This window comes from Bos taurus, chromosome 7 (assembly GCF_002263795.3).
Source record: "Bos taurus isolate L1 Dominette 01449 registration number 42190680 breed Hereford chromosome 7, ARS-UCD2.0, whole genome shotgun sequence".
Taxonomy (NCBI): Eukaryota; Metazoa; Chordata; class Mammalia; order Artiodactyla; family Bovidae; genus Bos; species Bos taurus.
The window spans coordinates 71,977,329-72,001,136 of record NC_037334.1 but is presented as its reverse complement, the minus strand read 5'-3'; the positions used below and the strand labels follow the sequence as shown (position 1 = coordinate 72,001,136).

Here is a 23,808-nt window from a genome sequence, read left to right as displayed (position 1 = left end):
TTGCTTTACGTCGTAATATTCGTCGACTCTAAAAGAGATGAAAACTAAGGAGCAGAAAAACAGCTGCTTAAACCTAACCCATTCAACTGACCTGCCGTAGAGCTATAGGAACAGCTCGAGATCTCGCGAGACCAGTTTTGCTTGGCCCCGCCCCCCCCGCTCCGCCGAGGCCCAAGTGCGCCTGTGTGGGTCGCCGGGAAAGTGCCGCAGTGGCTGCCGGGAGAGGGCGGAAGTTAGGAAGTAAACATTGGCGATCGTCTTCATTCCTGTCGAACTGTACTAGGGTCAGCAGCGTTGGGACCGGGTAAGGCAATCTTGTAAGAACTTGGAACGAGGAGGAGGGTGAAGGTGGAAAACTCGAGGAAGAGGGCCAGAGGCTCCTAATTCTTGGGAATATCCTCACGGGATTGATGAACGCAAGGTTGAGAAGGGAACGGGGACCGAGAACCAAGGAAGCAGCTGTCCTAGGCCTCAGAAGTGGTACTTGTGTCCAGTCAGACCAGGATTGTGTCTTCAGTGGTTATTAAACTAAGAATTTTAAGGTGCTATTGGAGCTGAACTGTGCTTGTAATTCTTAAGCACTTGAAATGTTGGCCAATCTGAATACATGTAAAATCCGTATCGGATTTTAAAGAACTGGTTTATTTTTTCCTATGTTGAAATGAAAATGTGTTGGTAATTAGGAAAAATATTGCAAAAAAGTAATTTTATCTGTTTCTTTTTGCTTTTTTAATATGTTTACGGAATATTTAAAATGACATATAGGGCTGGTGGTACATTTCTCTTGGACAGCATTTCATTTAAGGGTTTTCAGTTTGGGTAGTGGGACATGATATGACCAAATCTGTGTTTGAAAAAATAACACTGCAGTGTGGAGAACTGATTGGCAGGAATCAGAAGAGACTAGTAGGGAAAAGTAATACACTCAGGTTATTGATAGAAGTAGATGAATTCGAGTGATATTCAGAAAGTGAAAATAACAGTACTTCGTGATGAAATAGGTATGGGAATTAGCTGGAACACTTCTGAAAAGGAATGGATAGTGGTATCTTTCATCAGGAGAGGGAACAGTGGAAGAAGATCAGATTTCATAGAGAAGATTATGAATTTGTATTAAGACTAATTGAGTTCAGTTTTCTTTGAGACATCTAAGTGGAGGTACTTTGAAGTAAGCAATTGGACTATATTTATCTGAAGCTCAGAAAAAAGATCTGAAGTAGAGAAATAAATTGGAGAGCCAACAGTTGTATATCGTGGCTATTGAAACCTTGGAAATAGATGAACTTGTCTTCTGGTGGAGTTTATAGAGTGATGAAGAATTGAGCCTTGTGGAATCCAAAATTCAGCAACTGGGCAGAAATGGAAGAACTTATGAAGGATACAGGAGGAGCAGTGAAAGGGGTACAAAAAAGCCCAGGGAAATACGGTGTCACATCAGCCAAAGTATAAGAATATATCAAAAGGGGGAGGAACCGAACTGAAAAATGTCCAGAGGACTTAGCACATTGCTAACGTAGAGGTATCTTTGGAGCAGCGAGGGGAATGATTGAGAAGGGCAGCAGATAATGTGGAAATAGAGATAATGAATGTAGGTGATCTTAAATCGTCCAGTTTTTAAGAGGAACAGAGATAGGACCCTGTGTACTCAATAAGGATTCAGATCAGATCAGTCGCTCAGTCGTGTCCAACTCTTTGCGACCCCATGAATCGCAGCACGCCAGGCCTCCCTGTCCATCACCAACTCCCGGAGTTCACTCAGACTCACGTCCATCGAGTCAGTGATGCCATCCAGCCATCTCATCCTCTGTCGTCCCCTTCTCCTCTTGCCCCCAATCCCTCCCAGCATCAGAGTCTTTTCCAATGAGTTAACTCTTTGCATGAGGTGGCCAAAGTACTGGAGTTTCAGCTTTAGCATCATTCCTTCCAAAGAAATCCCAGGGCTGATCTCCTTCAGAATGAACTGGTTGGATCTCCTTGCAGTCCAAGGGACTCTCAAGAGTCTTCTCCAACACCACAGTTCAAAAGCATCAATTCTTCGGCGCTCAGCTTTCTTCACAGTCCAACTCTCACATCCATACATGACCACAGGAAAAACCATAGCCTTGACTAGACGAACCTTTGTTGGCAAAGTAATGTCTCTGCTTTTGAATATGCTAACTAGGTTGTTCATAACTTTCCTTCCAAGGAGTAAGCGTCTTTTAATTTCACGGCTGCAGTCACCATCTGCAGTGATTTTGGAGCCCAGAAAAACAAAGTCTGACACTGTTTCCACTGTTTCCCCATCTATTTCCCATGAAGTGATGGGGCCAGATGCCATGATCTTCGTTTTCTGAATGTTGAGCTTTAAGCCAACTTTTTCACTCTCCTCTTTCACTTTCATCAAGAGGCTTTTTAGTTCCTCTTCACTTTCTGCCGTAAGGGTGGTGTCATCTGCATATCTGAGGTTATTGATATTTCTCCCGGCAATCTTGATTCCAGCTTGTGTTTCTTCCAGTCCAGCGTTTCTCATGATGTACTCTGCATAGAAGTTGAATAAGCAGGGTGACAATATACAGCCTTGACGTACTCCTTTTCCTATTTGGAACCAGTCTGTTTAGTGTGGTAGAAAAGTTTGAGACACATATGTAGAGAGGAAATAAGGAATATATACATGAAAGGATGAATCTCATGAAATTTTAAATGCATGTGCATGTCTCTCTCCACTTAACCAATTAGAGTTGAAAGCACAACTGCAACAGTATAGAAATACATCAGTGGAGCAGAAGGAGACCTTTCCCTTACAGATGCTATGAAAGAAAAAGAACATATGAAACATTCTATATAACCCACAGTATGTGTTATTAGGGTGTACTTTTGATAGTTTCTCTGGTGAATTCAGGAAGGCCTAGTTTATTCTAATAGATACTTCTTCCTTTTCATGCAGGAGGCCAGATAACCATGTCAGCTGCAGCTGTGGATGCAGCTAATGCAGCCCCCTTGTCGGGGTCCAAAGAAATGAGTTTGGAGGAACCAAAGAAGATGACTAGAGAGGACTGGAGAAAGAAGAAGGAGCTAGAAGAACAGCGAAAATTGGGTAATGCCCCTGCAGAAGTTGATGAAGAAGGAAAGTAAGTACTTAAATTTTTTGCAAGATCTATTCATTCAGAATTCAAATTCATGTCTACTTAGTTTACCTATTTCTCATCCTTTGCTTTGACAGTAAACCATCTTTACCATTTCCATCATTTTTGTTTTCATTTATTGTATCAAACTCATATGTATAAAGTTTAATAAATAATAATGAAGGACTTATAATGATAACTATGGCCCTTTTTAGTTCTTCCCACTCCCTGTCCTACTGTATACAAGTGACTACAGCTGACCTTGAACAACACAGATTTGTTGTTTTCTCAGTAAGTACATGCAGTGCCACACGATCTGCCACTGGTTGAATCTTCAGATTCCAAACCCATAGGTACAGAGGCCCAGCTGTGCAACTTGAGCTGCCACAGGTTTTGGTATCTGAGGCAGGTCCTGGAACCAGTCCCTCTCAGAGACCAAGCGAGGACTGAATTGTCAATCTATTTTGAGTGTTTCTGGTTGATACCTCTGAATCTAAATAACACACCTATACTACTACTATTATAATCAACTCGACATTATTAACTTCTTGTTCTGATAAAAGATTAATCTCACTAACATATATCCCTGTGTTCCTTCATCTCTTCTGCATCTTTAGTTACATGACTATTTTTAGTTTCTCTAAAATGTTTTCAGTCTAATATATTTTATTTTTAACTCTTTTTATTAATAGTGATAACAAGTATATTCTCTCTCCCCCTCCCACTGCAATATCTCTATCCTTACATTCTACAACTTTTTTTTTAAAAATGTTTTGTTTTTTTTTTACAGAGACATCAATCCTCATATTCCTCAGTATATTTCTTCAGTGCCATGGTATATTGATCCATCAAAAAGGCCTACTTTAAAGCACCAGAGACCACAGCCAGAGAAACAAAAGCAGTACAGCTCATCGGGAGAATGGTATAAGAGGGGTGTAAAAGAGGTAGGTACGCAACATGTATATATGTGTGTAGAAATGGAAATTTTTAAGAACTTAATATAAGAACCTCTAATGTAATATATAAAGTATAAACAGATTACATGACCTTTTATCTGGTATTAAAATTCATAATACATACTACTTTATTTTCTATATTTTATAAATTTGATATTGCTAAAATCTTTAAGCTTTCTCATTTATAACTGGTTTTCCTCTTAACAAATAAGTCATTTCATTAGGCAGTACAGTAATGAGAGCCAAAGTTATTTTTAACTTATTTAGATAAATAAAAATTTTCATTGGTTTTCTTTATATCCACTTACAGAATTCCATAACTACTAAATACCGAAAAGGAGCATGTGAAAACTGTGGAGCCATGACACACAAAAAGAAAGACTGTTTCGAGGTAAGCTCACATTTGAGAATTTTGGAAACTGCTGTCAGAGGGTCTCTTTCTTTATTTGTGTCAGAGAACTTAATTCTGTTTTTTAAATTACCTATATTTAGGTACAAGTTAAATGAAAACATTAATTTGAATGAAATTAGTTCAGCACCGTCAAAATTTTTTGCAGGACTAACTGATAATTGAATAAACCATAAAGTCCCATGGTATGTTCACACTGCTCTGTAAAGGTTATATGAAATTTTCCTCATGGCTTCAGATACTTAGAGGAAAATTTTAATCTTACTCTGTTTTCCAGAGACCTAGGCGAGTTGGAGCAAAATTTACAGGGACTAATATAGCTCCAGATGAACATGTCCAGCCTCAGCTGATGTTTGACTACGATGGGAAGAGGGATCGGTGGAATGGCTACAATCCAGAAGAACACATGAAAATTGTAGAAGAGTATGCCAAAGTTGACCTGGTAAGCACAGTTCACTGCTTTCCTGCTCTCCTTAAAGAATGTATATTTTGGTATATCTGTAGTTTAGCAACTCTGTGTTTTGTCTTTATGCAGTATAAAAATGATTGCATTTTTATTGTAGTAGTAAGCCTAATTGAATAGTGAAATAAACAGTATATACTAACCCTGTTTGGCAGCAGTTTCTTTTTACTTTATTCTCATAGTGTCCATTACTCCCTGATTTAGTTTGCAGGAAATACTGGAAGCATGAAAATAGATTCATGTTCAAAACTTTTGGCTTCCTGAGGTTATAAACTCTTGGCTCCCAGACTGTATCTTGCCTATGGGCCTGTTTTATAGTTGTCTCACATAGCATTTGAGGGTGGAGAAAGAAGAATGGGATAACTCCTTTCAGGAAACTGAATTTTATTTTAATGTAATCTCAGTTTTTTCTGTTATGATTTCACCTACTCACTCCCATTTTTTAAAATACCGTAGTCACTTCTGTTTTTTGGTTTTGTGTCCCCCCCCCCCTTTTTTTTTTAAATAGAGTTAACATTTAAGACCATGGGATTTCACATTTTAATAAAATCTGAATTTTATCTTTTCTCAAACAATGAAATATGTGGTAATCCTGGGCCAGCCGGGGAAGAGTCAGTCATCTGGAGTCAAGTGGCACCTTGTCAGCAAGGCTTGCTCCCTGCAGTTTATCCCTAGTGCTGTCTAGCTTGGTTTATATTAATGCCTGACTCAAACAGGACTTTATAACTCTTGCTTAAATATGGCCAATTGGATCTGACTCATTTTCATTTTGGGTTTTTTTTTTAATTTATTTTTTATTAAATGAAAGATTCTTTAAATTCTACAGTGCTTTAGAATTTTCAAAAGTTTGACACACATGATTTCATATAATCCCATAATAAACCCCCTTTTATTAATCTCCTACCTGCCTATTGCCCCTCCCCTTTTCTTCTACCAATTGGTAACCACTGGTTTGTTCTCTGTTATCTATGAATCTGTTTCTTTCTTGTTTTATTCAGTAGTTTGTTGTATTTTTTAGATTCCGTATGGTACTTGTCTTTCTCTGACCAATTTCACTTAGTATAATGCCCTCCAAGTCCATCCATGTTGCTGCAAATGACAAAATTTCATTCTTTTTTATAGCTAAGTACTAGTCCATTGTATACCACATCATCTTTATTCACTCATCTGGTTTTTTAATTAATTTTTATTATGATACCATTGCTTATTAGTTTCTGCTACACAACAAAGTGAAACAGTTGCATATACACGTACACACCTCCTTTTTTAGGCCACTACAGCATTGAATAGTTTGGGGCATTTTTTGTTTGTTTTTTGGCTGCCCTCTGTAGCTTGTGGAATCTTAGTTCCCCAACCAGGGATCAAACCTGGGTCCTTAGCAGTGAAAGCACAGAGTCCCAACCATTTGACTACCAGGGAATTTCCCTGAACTCGTGTTCTTCAGGAACCAGAGGTCTAGAGCTACAAGACAGCTTTGTCCAGTGACCTTTTCTGAAAACAGTAAACTTATGCGTTTTATTGATATGAAAACTAAATCTCATTTGATGGGACTTCCTGGTGGTCCAGGGCCAGAACTCCATACTCCCAGTGCTGGGTGCTGGGGTTCATTACCTTGTCAGGGAACTAGATCCCACATGCTACAATTACGGGTTTTGCATGCCACAACTAAGACCCAATACAGCCAAATAAATAAATTAAAATAAATATATTTAAAAAATTAAATGTTCATTTGAATATTGAAAGTAAATTTCAAATGTTTCTTTTTCCTTAGGCAAAACGAACGCTGAAAGCCCAAAAACTCCAAGAAGAATTAGCCTCAGGAAAATTAGTGGAACAGGCTGTAAGTAACAAAATGATTGTTAAAAAAATTTCAAACTCATAGTAAACAAAAAATGAAGATTGACCCAAAAATTCATTTTATATCTCTCCAGTTAGAAGAAAGTTGAGAGAGGGAGAGAAACGCTATCAAGGGGAAAGAGAAACTGACACATTAAAGGTTCAAGGGACTATAAATTGATGCAGTCATTTTGGAGAGAATATTGCCATAAAACATTTATATACCTTTTCTGGAATTAAATTAGTAGATCCATCCATCCTAAAAATTTCTTAGTATTCAGAAAAATCATTTTGCACAAAAATGTTCACTTCAGCACTTTTTACAACACTAAGAAATTGAAGATAGTTTAATAAGGAATTAGTGAAGTGAGCTATCCTTCCTGTGCATGAGAGAATGTTGCATAGCTCTTAAAATGGCTTTCATCAAGCTTAGTAACAACACTGGAGAACACATATTTTAATAACACATGTAAAATATCATATTACCTTACAGGGAAGACGACTAGAACACTAGTTCTCATTTAATATAGAGATTAAAACACTAGTTCTCATTTAGTATAGAATTAGTGGATTTTTCTTTTTATTTATTTTAGCGTTTCCTACACTTTGAACTTGTAAGGCAAAAAGAATTTGCAAACTAAAAAAAAAAAGATATATTGCAGACAGGTTTTTTCCTATTTTTCCCCCAGTCAGTCAATTTAATAGTTAAGTTATGCTTATTAGAGTTGTGAGAGTTTCTTTTTAACAAATTTATGGTGTCAGTAAAAAACATTTTCAAGTTACCAAGTTTAAATTTCTAAAAGGGACCTTTAATAAGTGAAGTCGCTCGGTCGTGTCCGACTCTTTGCAACCCCATGGGCTGTAGCCTACCAGGCTTCTCCGTCCATGGCATTTTCCAGGCAAGAGTACTGGAGTGGGTTGCCATTTCCTTCTCTAGAAAGGGACCCTTAGCAAGTATAATTACAAAGCAAACAGAACTAGGTAAGTTAATCACCAAGTGAGTAGTCACAGAGGCAGGTTCAAAGCGCAAGTTAACAGAGAGATGATGTTAAAATCTAGCTGTGCCCCTAGCTAGCAAGATGGTCCTGGAAAAATTAATTTGCTTCTCTGAGCCTCAGTTTATCATCTCTAAAGTAGAGATAACAACGCCTACCCACCCCAACACACACACACACAGGAGGCTTAGCATACATGTCACACAGTAAACACTTGGTAATTGGTAGCTAGTGTTGTGATTGTGAATCATTACCAACTCTGGAAGAAAGAAGAGGGCTTTTTTATTGTTTTTCTAATATGTTCTCTGTTGTGTCTTGTAAACATATTATAATTTATTTTCCTAGTCAAACTTAAATGTTTGTAAGGGACTGCTGAGTTTTGCCCATTTGGATGTGAAGATTAACTACATATAGTAGGACTGTGTCTACTGTAGAGATTTAGCAATATAAATATCCTTTGTTGAACTGGCAACTTGCAAGAACTCAAAAAAACGCTTTAAAAAAATTTCCAATTTTGAAAGTAACACATACTCAGAAAAAATATATAGAAAATTATAAAGAAGACAAATATTCCTTATGTTAACCATTAACATTTTAAAATAGGCCTTTTAGTGTCCCAGTCCACTCCCTCACATATATCCATGTATTGTATGATTGTAATGCAACATGTTTTTTAAATGGATTCATCTTTACATTCTCGTTTATCATCTACTTTTTCAATTAAATAATATACAGTACAATGAGGACTTGTTTTCTGTATCATTAAATGCAGACCTTTAACATTTTTTTTTATATAAACTCACATGGTTCAATAATCAAAATAAGACAGATATGCAGTGAAAAGTCTCCCGCTCCTGCCTCAGTCCATCCTGTCTCTAAGCCTCACCCCCCATAATCTTTTTTATTTTTCTTACAGCTCCTTTCAGAGTTTCTTGTGTAAATACAAATACAAATATATAATCTAATTCCCATCTTTCCCTCTTCTTTCCAAACAAAAAAAGGTAGCAAAGTATGAAAAGAAAAAAGAAAAGTGAAAATGTTAGTCACTCAGTTGTGGCTGACTCTTTGCGACCCCATGGACTGAAACCCATCAGGCTCCTCTGTCCATGGAATTCTCCAAACAGGAACACTGGAGTGGGTAGCCATTCCTTTCTCTAGGGGATCTGCCCAACCCAGTGATGGAACCTGGGTCTCCTGCATTACAAGCAGATTCTTTACCATCTCACTCACTAGGGAGCCCAAGAAAGAAAGTGAAAGTTAAATCACTCAGTTGTGTCCCGACTCTGCGACACCATGGATGTAGCCTACCATGCTCCTCTGTCCATGGGATTTTCCAGGCAAGAGTACTGGAGTGGGTTGCCATTTCCCTCTCCAGAGGATCTTCCCAACCCAGGGATCCAACTTAGGTCTCCTGCATTGTAGGCAGACTCTTTACCATCTGAGCCACCAGGAAGTTAGGGAGCCCAAAGTATACATATTAATATTTTTCTGCACCTTGGACAAATCACGTTAATGGTTGTTCAGTGTGTATTGAGTGCAATAATTTATATAACCATTCATCTCTTGTTGATTTGTTTTTTTCAGTTATCTGTACAGTAGTATATAACATTAGAGTCTTACATAATATATACATCTTTATATAATAGACATACTAATTTCCTTACAATAAATTACTAAAAGTGCAATTGTTGATGCACTGAATATGCATATATAAAATCTGATGACTTATCACTTAGCAAGCATTTTAAAAGGCTGTACTAAAATTTTTGCTTCCACCAATATACTGTATATATATATTTTTTTATACATACATATTTCCACATCCGCCTACTGAGCTATAAGATGTGAAGCCTTTTAAAGGGACATAATGAAATACTGAGCACTTTGTTCCAGGCATTTTGTGGAGTTAGAGAATATCCTGACCAACTACTAATTAAGAAAGGGTGTCTTTGAGGCATGGAGTTCACACCTCCTCAAATCACAGTATGTTGTCACCTGAGTAGATTTCTTCATTGCTGAAATTTTACAAAGGCTGTTTTGCCTCTAAAGATACTTATTACATGATCCTGGTAACTTTGCTTTTGGCCTTAATAGAAAAACAGTGAAATTTAATGAAAATGTTATGTCTGATGATAAAAATGTATGAAATGAATATTTATTAGGTATATTGATCAACTTAATCTTTCTATTACATTTTTGTGATTATAATCCTATCAATGAAAATTTTGGATTTGTAGACAGTCTGATAAAATTATTCACAATGACATACTTGTATTTAAAACTTCTGTGCTCACTACAGGTGAGAAATATGAGAGTTTGTTCAGTTAAATTTATTATTTTAACTATGTTTTTTAAAGTGTTAAATATTCATTTGATTCAGTATAATAAAATCACAAATTCATTTTCTTCTTTTGTGGCATAGAATTCTCCGAAACATCAGTGGGGAGAAGAGGAACCGAATTCTCAGACGGTAAGACATACAGGTCCTATCAGGGTACACATTAAGGTTTAAATTTCTGATGGCTAATGTTAGTAATAACTCATGATAATAATAATAAGCTTAAAGAACACAAGGAGTAAGGGTTGGGTTAAAGGGAAAATAAGAGCTAGATGCTGCTCTTTTTTTCTTGAATTTTTTTCCCCTTCTCTCTTCCTCTTTCAGGAAAAAGATCATAACAGTGAAGATGAGGATGAAGATAAATATGCAGATGATATTGACATGCCTGGACAGAATTTTGACTCTAAGAGAAGAATTACTGTCCGGAATCTCAGGATTCGAGAAGATATTGCAAAAGTAAGCCTTGCCAATTTAACATACATATTCAGAAAACATTTGTCTTCCCAACCTAAATTTTGTCTACTCATATGGTATCTGGATAGTATATGGGTAATATACTCAGTCATTCCAAAGTAGATCATTCTGGATTTCTTTCTCTTCAGCTGTACTCCCAGACATGTGCATACGCACACACACACACACTCACTCACTCACTTAATTGTCTCCTCCTACTGGTCTTCTAAAATCTTTGATGAAAGTAAACATTAACACAGTCTTAAAATATGTTTTTCTTTCTAGTATTTGCGGAATTTAGATCCAAACTCTGCTTACTATGATCCCAAAACTAGAGCGATGAGAGAGAATCCCTATGCGAATGCTGGAAAGAATCCAGATGAGTAAGTAACAAGTTCACTGTAAAGATTTCAGGGTAGGGGAGGGAGTTTTTATTAATAAAATGCAATCTGAATTAAAATGAGTATCTATGATTGGGTCAGAAAAAAATTTCCTTAATCTCTGAAACAGTTTTTTTTTTAATTTATTTTAAACAGAGTCAGCTACGCGGGGGATAACTTCGTTAGATACACAGGTGATACCATATCAATGGCCCAGACACAATGTAAGTGTTTCTTCTATGTCAAGGTATTTTATGTCAGCTCATAAGAAATTTGGGGGCATTTTTTTAAAGCTTGTTTTCAAGAAGCCCGCAAACAGTGTAGCTGACAACTCATTACGATGGTTTTAATTACCCTAGTGTTTGCTTGGGAAGCCTATGACAAAGGGTCTGAAGTGCATCTACAAGCAGATCCTACAAAACTAGAGTTATTGTACAAATCCTTCAAAGTCAAGAAAGAAGACTTCAAAGAACAGCAGAAAGAAAGCATTCTGGAAAAGGTGATTATGATCGATACACAGTCCATGTTAATCCATCGGGATTAGGTGCAGTTGGTATACAGTATCAGTATAACTATATCATTGAGCTTTTACAGCAAAACAAGCCACCTCAAAACCTAATAGTTTGAATAGGCATTTCTTATTTCTCACCGTTTTGTACATCAGCTGCGTCTCCTGTTCTGAGCCCGCCTATCTGAAACCAGATGATCTAGACTGGCCTCCCTTTGGTTTCTAGCAGGTAGCAGGCCTCCTCTGTCCCAAGGAGGCCTCACCTCTACCCCACATGGGTTCTCATCCTCTGATAGGCTAGCCCAGATTCTTTACGTGACATTCTCAGGATACCAGAGATTAGCGACAAAGTGTGCCCTGGTACACAAGTGTTTTTCAGGTCTTTGCTTACATCATATTTGCTAGTATTCCAGGGGCCAGAACAAGTAACATGGCCAGGCCCAGATCCAAGGGATGAAGCACCAAAATCATGTGGCAAATGGGCATGCATACAGGATAAGGGGAATTTCATATGAGCCTTTTATAATTCACCACACTCAACAGATGAATAGCAATTGAGACATCTTTTATTTGCCTATGAAAGTTTGGTGGCTTTTTTTCCACTGTGTTTTATATAACAAAGCCCATGAATAATAGTCCTCTAATCTTTGTGATTGGAAATAAACCCCTCAGTAGAGATTTGAATGCAAATCTTTGTAAAATATATTTAATAATGATCAATGTCCTTTTAGTACGGCGGTCAAGAACACTTGGATGCTCCTCCAGCCGAATTGCTTTTGGCTCAGACTGAAGACTATGTGGAGTACTCAAGACATGGGACAGTCATCAAAGGACAGGAGCGGGCTGTCGCCTGCTCCAAGTACGAGGAAGATGTGAAGATCAACAATCATACAGTATGTGTTGAACTAGAATTATATTGTGTCCTTGTTAGCATTTTGTTCTGGATTATATTTTCCAGTAGTAAGTCATTGTTGTGTTTTGGTTTCTTGTATTTTAACTTTCTTATTTTTAACAACTTTTAAAGGTTATATTCCATTTACAGTTTTTACAAAGTATTGGCTGTATTGCCTGCATTGTACAGTACGCCCTTGTGGCCTGTCTTATACCCAGTAGTGTGTACCTTCCACTCTCCAGTCCCTGTGCTGCCTTGCCCCTCCTCTCCATTTTAACCACTTGTTTGATCTGTGAGTCTGCTGCTTTTTTTCTGTATTCACTAGTTTGTTGTATTTGTTTAGATTCCACATGTAAGTGATATCATATAGTATTTGTCTTTGACTTATTTCGCTAAGCATAATGCCCCTTCAAGTCCGTCCATGTTGCTGCAAATGGTAAAATTTTATTCTTTTTTATGGCTGAGTAGTATTCTGTTGTATACCACATCTTCTTTATCATTCATCTGTGTTTTAATTAATTTTTATTGTAATACTGTTGCTTTATTCCCTGTATTTCCTATAAATAGGAATTCAGATACAAAGGCTTGATATAAGTTAAATATTTTGACAGGGACACTTCACAAATGACAAAGTATATATCATATTGCATATTGTATCACATGATAAAGCTTATTTAATTTGCTGTACTTTTATAGTACCCAAAATACACTTGTCTCTCTAAGTAAGAGTCAAAAACCTAGCTACCTAGTAAGAGCCAGGCCAGTAATCATGTATGAGTGAAATGAGCCAGACAGATTTTACAAACTAGAGAACACAAGCCCTGTCTAAAAGAAGCATCCACTGGTCAGCAACAGGCAGTTACTGACAAGTGTGAATATGCCTAGAATTTCCCAATCCTTCTGAATTTTTCAAGAGAAGTCAAGTAGCCTAGTTTTTTTAATTTGGGTGGGGGAGAGTGAGAATAGAATGTAAGACCATTGTAACCACACACTTTCCCCATTAGCTAACCCTGGAGTCCCTGTAATTATCACTGTTTATCACCAGCATGTGAGACTAACCCAACAAAGACCTACTGTATAGCACAGGGCACTATACTCAATATTTTTTAATAACCTATGAGAGAAAAGAATCTGAAAGAGAAAATATATATATATATGTATATATTCTGTGCTGTACATCTGAAACTAACATGACACGGTAAATCAGCTATACTTCAGTTTTTTGAAAATAATACGATTAATTAAAGATAGGATTTTTTTACAAAGAAAAACAGTATATGAGAAACCTTAGTTTCAGGCTCCTTTTTAAGTAACCTCTCTCTCTCTCTCTCTGCAGCATATCTGGGGATCTTACTGGAAAGAAGGCCGATGGGGATACAAATGCTGTCACTCTTTTTTCAAGTATTCCTATTGTACTGGAGAAGCTGGGAAGGAGATTGCTGTAAGTAATTGTCCTCTAGTTCGTAAAAACAGCCAAAGCTCTTAGGTCAAAAATCTGTATGAAACATAGATTTTTATGTTTCAAATTTTAACTTTTTCCTAGATGATTGGTAGCTATGATACTCAAGTTAGATTACACATATTTTTCCACAGAATTCAGAGGAATGTATTATAAATGATGCAACTGGAGAAGAATCTGTGAAAAAACCTCAAACCCTCATGGAGGTATGTCCATGATCAGTTGTCCTGAATTTTTAAGTCTTAAAGGGAAGACTTTAAAACTTGCACTAGAACTTTGGTTTTGCGTTAATAACACTGTGTGTAAATGCTCCATTTCAGATCCATCAGGAAAAACTGAAAGAGGAGAAAAAGAAGAAGAAGAAGAAGAAAAGGAAGCATCGAAAGAGCAGTTCAGAGAGTGATGATGAAGAAAAGAAACACGAAAAATTGAAAAAGGTACTTTGTGAAGCCTAAATAAATAGTAAAAGTGACCACAGTCTTCTTTATTTGTAGGAATCTTAGAAAATTATCTTGTCTTATTCCCAAGCTCATTTTTAAAATGAGCAAACAAACTCGAAGACTGGGTGATTTGCTTGGGTCACCTGTCAGGTCTAGAATACAAATGGAGGTTTTGTGTGTCTCCGTATTGCCTGCCTTTTGAACTTTTATTGAATATCACTAATGCACAGAAGAAAAATGGTTGGTATAGCTGTTACTAGAGTTATTGACATGTTCCCCAGAGAGAATTGCCATCTAACACTATAATTGTAAGCTTCAGCAAGTCTTGGGGAAAGTCAGAATTGTATTCTCCAACCAAAGTGTCAGTTGCTGGCTTCTGTCAGTAAAATGAATCTCATTCAGTTTTTGTTGTTAAATAAAATTTCTTCAACATTGAAAATATCATAGGATGTTTTGTGTTCTATGAAAATTTTTGAGCCAGATAATGATTAGTTGTAGCTTGACAGCGATAGAGCTGACTCCCAAGCAGAGGCAATCTAGGTTTTTGATGTAACAATTCATAGTCAGTGGGGTCTTTTGGTACTCTGCCACTTCTGAACCAAAGGGATCTGACTCAGAGCCATGGTACTCATGTATTTCTTCTCACTATAGGCACTGAATGCAGAGGAGGCCCGTCTTCTTCATGTCAAGGAGATCATGCAGATAGATGAGAGGAAGCGACCTTACAACAGCATATATGAAACTCGGGAACCCACTGAAGAGGAAATGGAGGCCTACAGAATGAAACGTCAGAGGCCAGATGACCCCATGGCCTCCTTCCTCGGACAGTAGTAACTCGTCACTGACGGTGACCCAAGACAGACTCTGCTGATACATTCTTTTAGATTCTTGCTGTTGATTATCGATGGAAAAATCCGTATCTGTTCTCGTTAAAGTCAGGAAGCAAGGAATCTACCTGACTTTAATAAAGTATCCAGAAGTCTCATAGTAAATTCATTCCTTTACGCAGTGGAGAACAAAGAAGAAAAAAGTGGTACATTAAGTGCAGATTAAGATTTTATTTCCAATTTTATATTAGTGATGTGGGAAAAGATCTTAGTTCTCCACCTATCATGAATATCTTCTCAACATTTATTTATTAAGTTTCAAACTTTATTTCCTCAATTTTTATGGCCCTTTAGTGTTAGGACTCATTGTGAAGGCAATTAATTACTCTTTCTTGAAACAAGGGCTTCGTTTTTTTTTTTAATTAATAGTAACTATAACTGTAGTTATTTAATAATCATTTCTTTTACCTTCTCGGGTTTTTCTGATCTGAAACTGATAATCTATCTTGAGCTTTGGGTTACTGGAAGGAAATCTGTGGAACGTGTGAATAACTTTATCCCTGATGTCAGTCTATGTAGTAACAATTCTGTTTCCCACTTGGTTATGAAATTTTGACTTTTAAAACATTCCCTTGTATCTTATACTCAGAACTAAATGTGTTAGCCTTTGAATGGGGAAAAAAGTTTTTCACCCTGAGTCAGTGTTGACTGGTAAGTCCTAGGTCTTTTACCAGTCTGGACAGGAGTATTCAGACACTGAAATCCTCTCCTTTGTCACAGAGAATATGGTTTGTGATACTAATTGCTATTTTAATTGTGATTGCCTTTATATAACAGTCATGAATGTTAGATTTTTAATAGATTGTACAGTATCTGTTGTACCTAATCTTTATAGCCAGCAGGTGTCTCTCGGTAAAATTTGCAAAAAGTGAAACCTGAAGTTGAACGTTTCTTCAGAATATTACAAGCATAGCCAGCCTGTAGGGCTATTCGTATCTGAGAATGATATGATCTTTAAGCTTCTTCTAATAACATTGGGAAGACAGTACTGACAGAGTGGGATGGGTGAAAACAGCCTGTTTAAAACCCCTGACACAAGTACATTGACTTTTAACAGTTCACTGGCTTTTCTGAACTACCAAAACCCACTAGAATATTGCATTAAGTTAACATCTCAGAAATACTGCTGATGGGAAAGTAACTGAATCAGATTGTCAAGTACTGTGGATATACATTGTATCTAGATTCAGACCAGTATGAAACAGTGATGCAAACAGATCTAATTCTTACCTACTTTAAGAATGTCAAAAATTTTTGTTTTCATATTCCTACCTTAACATAGGCTGGTTCAACATAAAATCTGATATTAGTGTCTATTTTGTATTTTATTTATCTTTTGTTAATAAAGATATATAATTGGAAATATTTAACTGAGTGATTTGTAGCATTATTTCAAATATTTGGCAGAAAAGTAGTTTATAGAACTGGCAGGAAGGCTGAGTTAGCTTCTGCACATTTGAATTAGAAAATTTCAGGACACTTTAACTCAAAAAAATGTGTCACCTAACATTTTGGGGCTTCTGTTTTGTGAAACCTAATTTAAGCTGATTTTAGGAAGAATTCTATAATATCTGAAATCATGGCTTATTTCTGTTTCATTTTGGATAAAAGGCAACATCTATAACATTACTCAAGATACAAGCTTTGGTTTTATTATCTCAGTTATAGATGACTTGAGTGCTGGAACTATGTGCTATAGTTTGCACATGTTATCCCTCAGAAGACTTTCATGGGGTGAGTAATAGGATGATATCCTATTTCACAATAAGCATAAGGACTCATTGAGTCCAGGTAGCTTGCCCAGGTCCTAACAGTAAAAGGCTGGGGTCAGGACGTAAACCAAAGTCTTTGACTCTAAGCCTATTCCTTTCTCGAAGGCCCAGAGTTTTGGACCAGGAAGGCTGGTCTTTTGCAGTTTCTCTCATTGACAGAAACCTTAGGCAGGCTCTCGGTGTTTTTATCAGGCTCACCCTCAATACCTGAAAATGAGGTATCTGCCCCACCTTTGACATTTCTCCCTCCCCTAGGCTTGTGGGATGCCTCTCACAAGACTATACAAAAATGAATGCAATGTGATGTCATGAAAAACCCTTAAAATAGATAAGAGGACTGTATTTAGGTTTGTTTCATTCAACATTTTCTAGTTTCTACTTTAGGGTTTTTCCTAAAATCTGATATGGGTTTATTTCTCTAAAGGTCTTGTTTAAAAGAACCTTAAAAGTCATTTCTCTAAGATGGATGCTGATTCTCATCAAATTCACGCACACGCTCTAATTAATGGGGAGATGGGGGCGACCAGCATGGGCGAGAGGACACAAGCTCATCCTCTACCATTTGATCTTAGCAGAATTTACAGCTTGTCTCATTTGCCTGGATGTTTAGTTTGGAAGTAGAATTAACTTCTTTCTCTTCTTCCTCACTGATTCCACAAAGAAAATGGTTAATTATTGGAGCTTCATAATCGCCAGGATCAAAGCCTGACAATATAAATTTTTATTTCTAGCTCTCTGAATATTAAAAAGTAGAACTATGTGGCTTTACAGTGCTTTTCGTCCCTGAGATTCTATGATGCATCTTCTCTGCAGACAGAACATGCAGAAAATTCCCAGCTCCACGTACACAACCTGAAAAGAGAACCAGCGCGCGTGCTCCTTCCTGGAGGCGGTGGGGGGGGGCCCTAGCCGTTTGCCAGTGCGCCTGCGTGCGAGGATTCGCCTCGCCCTGTCTGCGGGCGGGAAGGCTCCAGGAGAACCCGGATGGAGCCCGGCGCGGTAGGAGCGGGGGATGCTGCGGGCGCAGCTATCACACCGCGCCTCGCAGGGTCCTGCTCCGGGGTCGCACCCAAGAAGCCGCCGCCTAGACTGGTTCCAGCTCCCGGAGGCTGAGCCCCAGCCTGAGCAGAGAGGGAAGTGGAGCCCGAAACGGGCGCCTAAAAGAAGCCCGAGCATCCCTTGGGCCTGCGCCTGTGTCTCGGAGCCGTCGGCTGGAGACCGAGCAGTCTTCTTCCCGCGCCACCGGCGTCCTTAGCTCGCCCGGGCAGCCTCCTAAATGCTCCGTCCTTTATAATACACCAAGCCTTACCAGTTACAAGCCCATGTCGTTTACTTGCACGCTCATAATTAAACCTCCCAACAGCCCTATAAGGTAGGTACTGTTGTCATCCCCAGTTGAGGCATTGAAGCTTGGACAGGTCCCAGCCTCTAAGTGACAAAGCCAGCATCCCAGGCGTTTGCCTCTGGTGCATTTGCTCGGCTATTGCATTCCCGTACCTTCTCTCCTGGTTTTTGCTTTTAATAACGTAAAAATAGTGAATTTTCAATCCTCTGCCTCCCTGGATACCTGCACCTACCATGGACTGGCATAGGCAGAGGCCACGTAGAAGTCTGATTGTGTTTGGTTTGGTGTTTAAGGTTTACTGCCGCACTTTGGTGGTGTCACTGCTGACATAGATGTTTGAGCCTTCCCCGGGTGTTTCTGTTGTATGAATGTTTACTTGTAACTGACTGATTTTTCTCTCAATTGTGATACTGTTTCATATCTACCCTTCATAAACTTGCAAAACATTTTACTCTGTTGCATCTGTTCTTTCATTCTGCATCTTCAGATGGCTTTCAGCAAATTCTCAAAAATCTTTCTGAAAACTAATTATGTCTATCTTAGTAAGTAAGCCTTTTTGTTTATTTTACTGTTTATTATGGGAAATTTCCAGCATACATAGAGTGAGTACGGTGTAATGATGTGTGTCCATCAGCCAGCCAACTCAAGACCAGTCCTTTTCTATTTCTACCTGCATTGTGTGTGTGTGCTGAAGTACTGTATTTCAGAGAGCCCAGACATCATTCCACCAGTAAATAATTAAGTCTGTGTTTCTAATGATGAAGACTTTTAAAAAACACAACCATACCATGATCACACTGTTTCAGTTAATAATAATTCCTTAATAAGATGATGCTTTTTTTTAATGTTTACATATTTTAGGGTATTGTGATTGCTAAATACCACAAAGGAACAAGTGAGAATTGTGAGATTCTATAACACAAGAAAGCCTCTTGGGCGGTAAGTTCATCTTTGAGGATCTTAAAACTTCTTGCTACCTGTTCTCCCTTTTTGAGGGGGAGGGAGAAGAATTTTTCTAAAAATTCTCTTGTTCCAAACAGGTTAATCTTCAATCAAAATATATGTGAGTAGCATAGAATGGATAGGAATGTACTCTTAACTCATCCTATAATTTCTAGTTGGAAGTCATTAGAACTAAACCTGAAGTAAAGAAAATCATTTGAAGTAAAGCTTTCTCCTTCACTTTCTCTGTACCCCCAAAATATACATAACAATATACAGAAAGATAAGCATTTTTTTATGTTCATCTCATAATTCTGTTATCAGTTAGGAGAGGTTCTAAACACAGTCTGCCCATGATCTCCTCACTTGACAAAAGAAAGCTTAAGATCAACTCTAAATTGTCTTTACCAACTGGCAGACATCTTTCAATTTTAAACTGGTCAATAGCAACCATATGGTAGATCAACTTGGCTAGTTACATTGAAGCACAATTTACAACTTGTTATTCTTGGCAGAGCCTCTAGCAAGCTAGGGCTTTAAGTAAATATTCTTGGCTTACTTACTGTGATTTTTTTATGGCTAAAGTGGGTATTTGGATTTCAGTGTACCCCTGTTACATTATTTCAGCCATATTCTGTGGTACAGAACTTTGGGAATCATTTATATGGGAGACAGAATTGATTTCTAAGGCATATTTGAGCCTACATGTGGATTATACCATTACTCATTGCTCAGGAGGAAAAAAGAGAAAAAGAAAAACATATCTTTCTTTTTAGGTCCCTCAGCTTTCATAGGAAGTTGTCATCAACTCAGAAAAGGTAAATGGGTCTTAAAGCACTTAGTGTTTACTTAGCAACCTAGAATATCTATAAGGCTAGGAACTGGCCTGGGGATGTGTTCATTCCTCTAAATCTGTCTGTGTACTTGGATGTGTATCAGAATCACCTGGACAACTGTATTTTCGCTTCTCTTGTCCTACTTCTGGAGAATGATGATGTATTAGTTCTGAGGTGGTACAGGGAAAAGTTTTCTTTCAGAAGTGCTCCCAGTGATTGTGATAGGCAATCTCGTTAAGAGATTTCTGTTCTGGGTACTATTCAGGAAAATTATCTAAAACACTTTATTTAGAGTACATATTTGGGGCCCCTACTCCAGAGCTGTCCAGGAATATGTATTTTAGCAAGAGACTTAGATGATTCCTCCATTTATTTAGTAAACTAAAGAAAACCTGCCCTCTACATCCTTTCCTACTATAATTAAGGCTTTTCCTCTATGAGAGGACTTTTTCTGAAATTTCAATAACAAGAGTAGTTGTGTTTCTCCTGAGCCACTTGCTTGCTTTTTTTATATGACAGTATGAATCACGGACTGATAGTGCGTATCCTGCTTCTGTGTCACATGTGGCTTAGTCAGACCTGTTTGAAATTCTCTGCTTAGGTTGGAGTCAGAGCCACTCAAGGATCAACTAGTTTTATAGACTATTTGATTTAAATCCTTATATATTAGAAAGAACTAGCCACCATGTCAGAATCTGTCCTTAGAGTATTTAGTGAAGACTTCCTTCTCCATTCACTAGTTTATAACTGGGGGTGTGCATGCATCTCTAGCATAGGATGGAAGGGAGGGATGGCAGTGAGATGCCTTTTCTGGGGATACAAAACGTACCAGATTTGTTTGGAATATACATCATTGAAAACAAAGTAAGCCATAACTGCAGCTCACCAATAGAGAACTTACAGGGTATTCACAATTTGCATAAGCCCTAATCTCTCATATATAACTTGGTGGCAAGGTGTTTGTTCCAAGGCTTTAGCTGTGAGTTTGCTCAATTTAAGTTGTCATATTGTCATGGCTTACTTTGAACTGACATGTTACAGGATATTTATTGACGTGTACACAGATGACGGGATGGCATGAGAAGTGGCTTTGTTTTAATTCAGTTAGCCACTGGTTTTTAATGTCTGGGTTATATTTTACTTCCAAGCAAAAGTCTCCAACATCTGTGGAATACTGCGTGAGAAGTTTGGGGTGCCATGTCGAAGAAACGCAAATGGGACGATGACTATGTTCGTTACTGGTTCACCTGTGTGACAGAGATTGATGGGACTCAGCGCCCACAGTGTGTACTGTGTAACTCGGTATTTTCAAATGCTGATCTCCGACCATCAAAACTGTCTGACCATTTTAACAGACAGCATGGTGGTATAGGTGGGCACGATCTCAGCAGCCTGAAACATGTGCCAGTACCAGCTGATCAGAGTGAAACCCTGAAAACATTTGGAGTTGCATCTCAGGAAGATGCCTTACTGCAGGCATCATATCAGTTCGCATATTTATGTGCCAAAGAGAAGAATCCTCATACAATAGCTGAAAAATTAGTGAAACCTTGTGCACTGGAAATAGCACAAATAGTTTTGGGACCAGATGCACAAAAGAAGCTTCAGCAGGTTCCCTTATCAGATGATGTCATCCATTCTAGAATTGATGAAATGAGCCAGGATATCTTACAGCAAGTTCTAGAAGATATCAAAGCCAGTCCTCTTAAAGTGGGTATTCAGCTTGCGGAGACAACAGACATGGATGACTGCAGTCAGCTGATGGCATTTGTGCGATACATAAGAGAGAGAGAGATTGTAGAAGAATTCCTGTTCTGTGAACCACTGCAGTTAACAATGAAGGGAAAAGATGTGTTTAACCTGTTCAGAGACTTCTTTTTGAAACATAAGATAGCACTCGATGTATGCGGCTCTGTTTGTACTGATGGTGCCTCTTCAATGCTAGGAGAAAATTCAGAGTTTGTTTGCTGTGTGAAAAAAGAGGTACCTCATATCGTGATCACACATTGTTTGGTGAACCCTCATACACTTGTCACAAAGACATTGCCTACAAAACTGAGGGATGCTCTTTTTACTGTGGTGAGGGTAATAAATTTTATCAAAGGGCGAGCTCCAAATCATCGCCTGTTTCAGGCTTTTTTTGAAGAAATTGGAATAGAGTATAGTGTTCTCCTTTTCCATACTGAAATGAGGTGGCTTTCCCGAGGCCAGATACTTACTCATATTTTTGAAATGCATGAAGAAATAAATCAGTTTCTTCACCACCAAAGCAGCAATTTAGTTGATGGCTTTGAAAACAAAGAGTTTAAAATTCACCTTGCATACCTTGCAGATTTATTCAAACACCTAAATGAACTTAGTGCATCTATGCAAAGGACTGGAATGAACACAGTATCAGCTAGAGAGAAGTTGTCTGCCTTTGTTAGGAAGTTTCCATTTTGGCTAAAGCGGATTGAGAAAAGAAATTTTACCAACTTTCCTTTTCTTGAAGAAATTGTTGTTTCCGATAATGAAGCTTTATGCATCGCAGCTGAAATAACCCTGCACCTACAACAGTTGAGCAGCTTCTTCAACGGCTATTTCTCTGTTGGAGATCTTGATGAGGCAAGTAAGTGGATACTGGATCCATTTCTTTTTAATCTGGACTTTGTCGATGATGGTTATTTAGTGAAAAATGATCTTGCTGAATTACGAGCTAGTGGCCAAATCCTAATGGAATTTGAGACAATGAAGCTTGAGGATTTCTGGTGTGCTCAATTCACAGTGTTTCCCAGCCTGGCAAAGACAGCACTAGAAATCCTTATACCATTTGCAACTACATACCTTTGTGAGTTGGGATTTTCATCACTTTTGCATTTTAAAACCAAGTCCAGAAGCTGCTTGAATATGAGTGATGACATCCGTGTGGCTATTTCAAAAAAAGTTCCTCGTTTCTCAGATATCATTGAACAAAAACTACAGCTCCAGCAGAAGTCACTGTAAAATGACAAACTTTTTGTGTATAATTTTTAACATATTCTTCAGTCCATTGTAAAATTAAGCTATAATTCTCTCTTTTATATTTATGATATACCAAATCCTATGTTTTAGAAAGTTCAGCATTTTTAACTTTCAATTTTCATGTGAGACATTAAAACATGTTTTGAGAATTAATAGCACAAGCAGCAGAAAAGATTAAGTGCTACTAATATATAGGATTCTTCTAAGTATCTGTTTAGCCTTTTGATGTGATACATATAAAAAAGACACCCAAACACTGGAATATCCAAGCTATTTGGCATAATAGGCTATGAATAGAGCCAAGAGAAAAAGAGAAGACCTCCCAGAACATACCATCTCACGTTAAAAGTCAAAGTCAAAGGATGAAATGACATACTGAGTCCTTCCATGTGCTTAAGGGTTGTTTTAGGGACATAATGTTATCAGAAGAGGGTTATGAAATGTTATAGTGAAAGGATGATCCTAGTTAACATAAGATTTATTTTTAAATGTATTATTTGGAGTTAGTCTGAATGTCCATTCCTCTGGTTCTATGCTCTAAATTCCATGACACTAATAAACATCCTGATATCTTGGTAGTCATTCCTTGTCTTCTTTTAAGTTATATCTAGACCCCAAGTCTTTGGGGCAGCTAAAGAGGAGATCATAGAGCCCTGTTCAAGAAATTCTAATTTAACTGGGCTGGGCCAAGGAGCTTCATTCTCAACCAGCTTTCCAGACGGTTCTGATGGATTCTTTGGCCCTCTCACCTCATCTTATTTTTCCTACACTTAGTTTTCCTTTGGCCCAGTTTCTT

General features: G+C 37.8%; 2 protein-coding genes across 3 annotated transcripts; both read left to right on the top strand.

Annotated features, from left to right (window-relative positions):
- The first annotated feature begins 228 nt into the window (after positions 1 to 228).
- Positions 229 to 15,604, top strand: SLU7 (SLU7 homolog, splicing factor). Its single transcript, NM_001166617.2, has 16 exons — positions 229 to 304; positions 2,924 to 3,107; positions 3,892 to 4,045; positions 4,368 to 4,448; positions 4,744 to 4,908; positions 6,701 to 6,769; positions 10,183 to 10,230; positions 10,423 to 10,554; positions 10,837 to 10,934; positions 11,088 to 11,155; positions 11,291 to 11,430; positions 12,171 to 12,332; positions 13,668 to 13,772; positions 13,925 to 13,996; positions 14,111 to 14,227; positions 14,882 to 15,604. The coding sequence occupies exons 2-16, from the start codon at positions 2,938 to 2,940 to the stop codon at positions 15,059 to 15,061; spliced, it is 1,761 nt and encodes a 586-aa protein (NP_001160089.1). The 5' UTR covers positions 229 to 304; positions 2,924 to 2,937; the 3' UTR covers positions 15,062 to 15,604.
- A 2,256-nt stretch (positions 15,605 to 17,860) lies between these two features.
- Positions 17,861 to 23,590, top strand: FAM200C (family with sequence similarity 200 member C). Of its 2 annotated transcripts, XM_005209687.5 has the most exons (4): positions 17,861 to 18,261; positions 19,096 to 19,173; positions 19,953 to 19,994; positions 21,161 to 23,590. In XM_005209687.5, the coding sequence occupies exon 4, from the start codon at positions 21,210 to 21,212 to the stop codon at positions 22,992 to 22,994; it is 1,785 nt and encodes a 594-aa protein (XP_005209744.1). In that variant the 5' UTR covers positions 17,861 to 18,261; positions 19,096 to 19,173; positions 19,953 to 19,994; positions 21,161 to 21,209; the 3' UTR covers positions 22,995 to 23,590.
- Positions 23,591 to 23,808: the final 218 nt, after the last annotated feature.

Bases quoted from the DNA above. Each gene is read 5' to 3' on its own strand.
- SLU7 (NM_001166617.2), top strand. From the start codon at position 2,938: ATGTCAGCTGCAGCTGTGGATGCAGCTAATGCAGCCCCCTTGTCGGGG. The intron at 11,156-11,290 runs GTAAGTGTTTCT...TAATTACCCTAG, and splicing joins ATCAATGGCCCAGACACAAT to TGTTTGCTTGGGAAGCCTAT. The intron at 13,773-13,924 runs GTAAGTAATTGT...ATTTTTCCACAG, and splicing joins AAGCTGGGAAGGAGATTGCT to AATTCAGAGGAATGTATTAT.
- FAM200C (XM_005209687.5), top strand. From the start codon at position 21,210: ATGTCGAAGAAACGCAAATGGGACGATGACTATGTTCGTTACTGGTTC.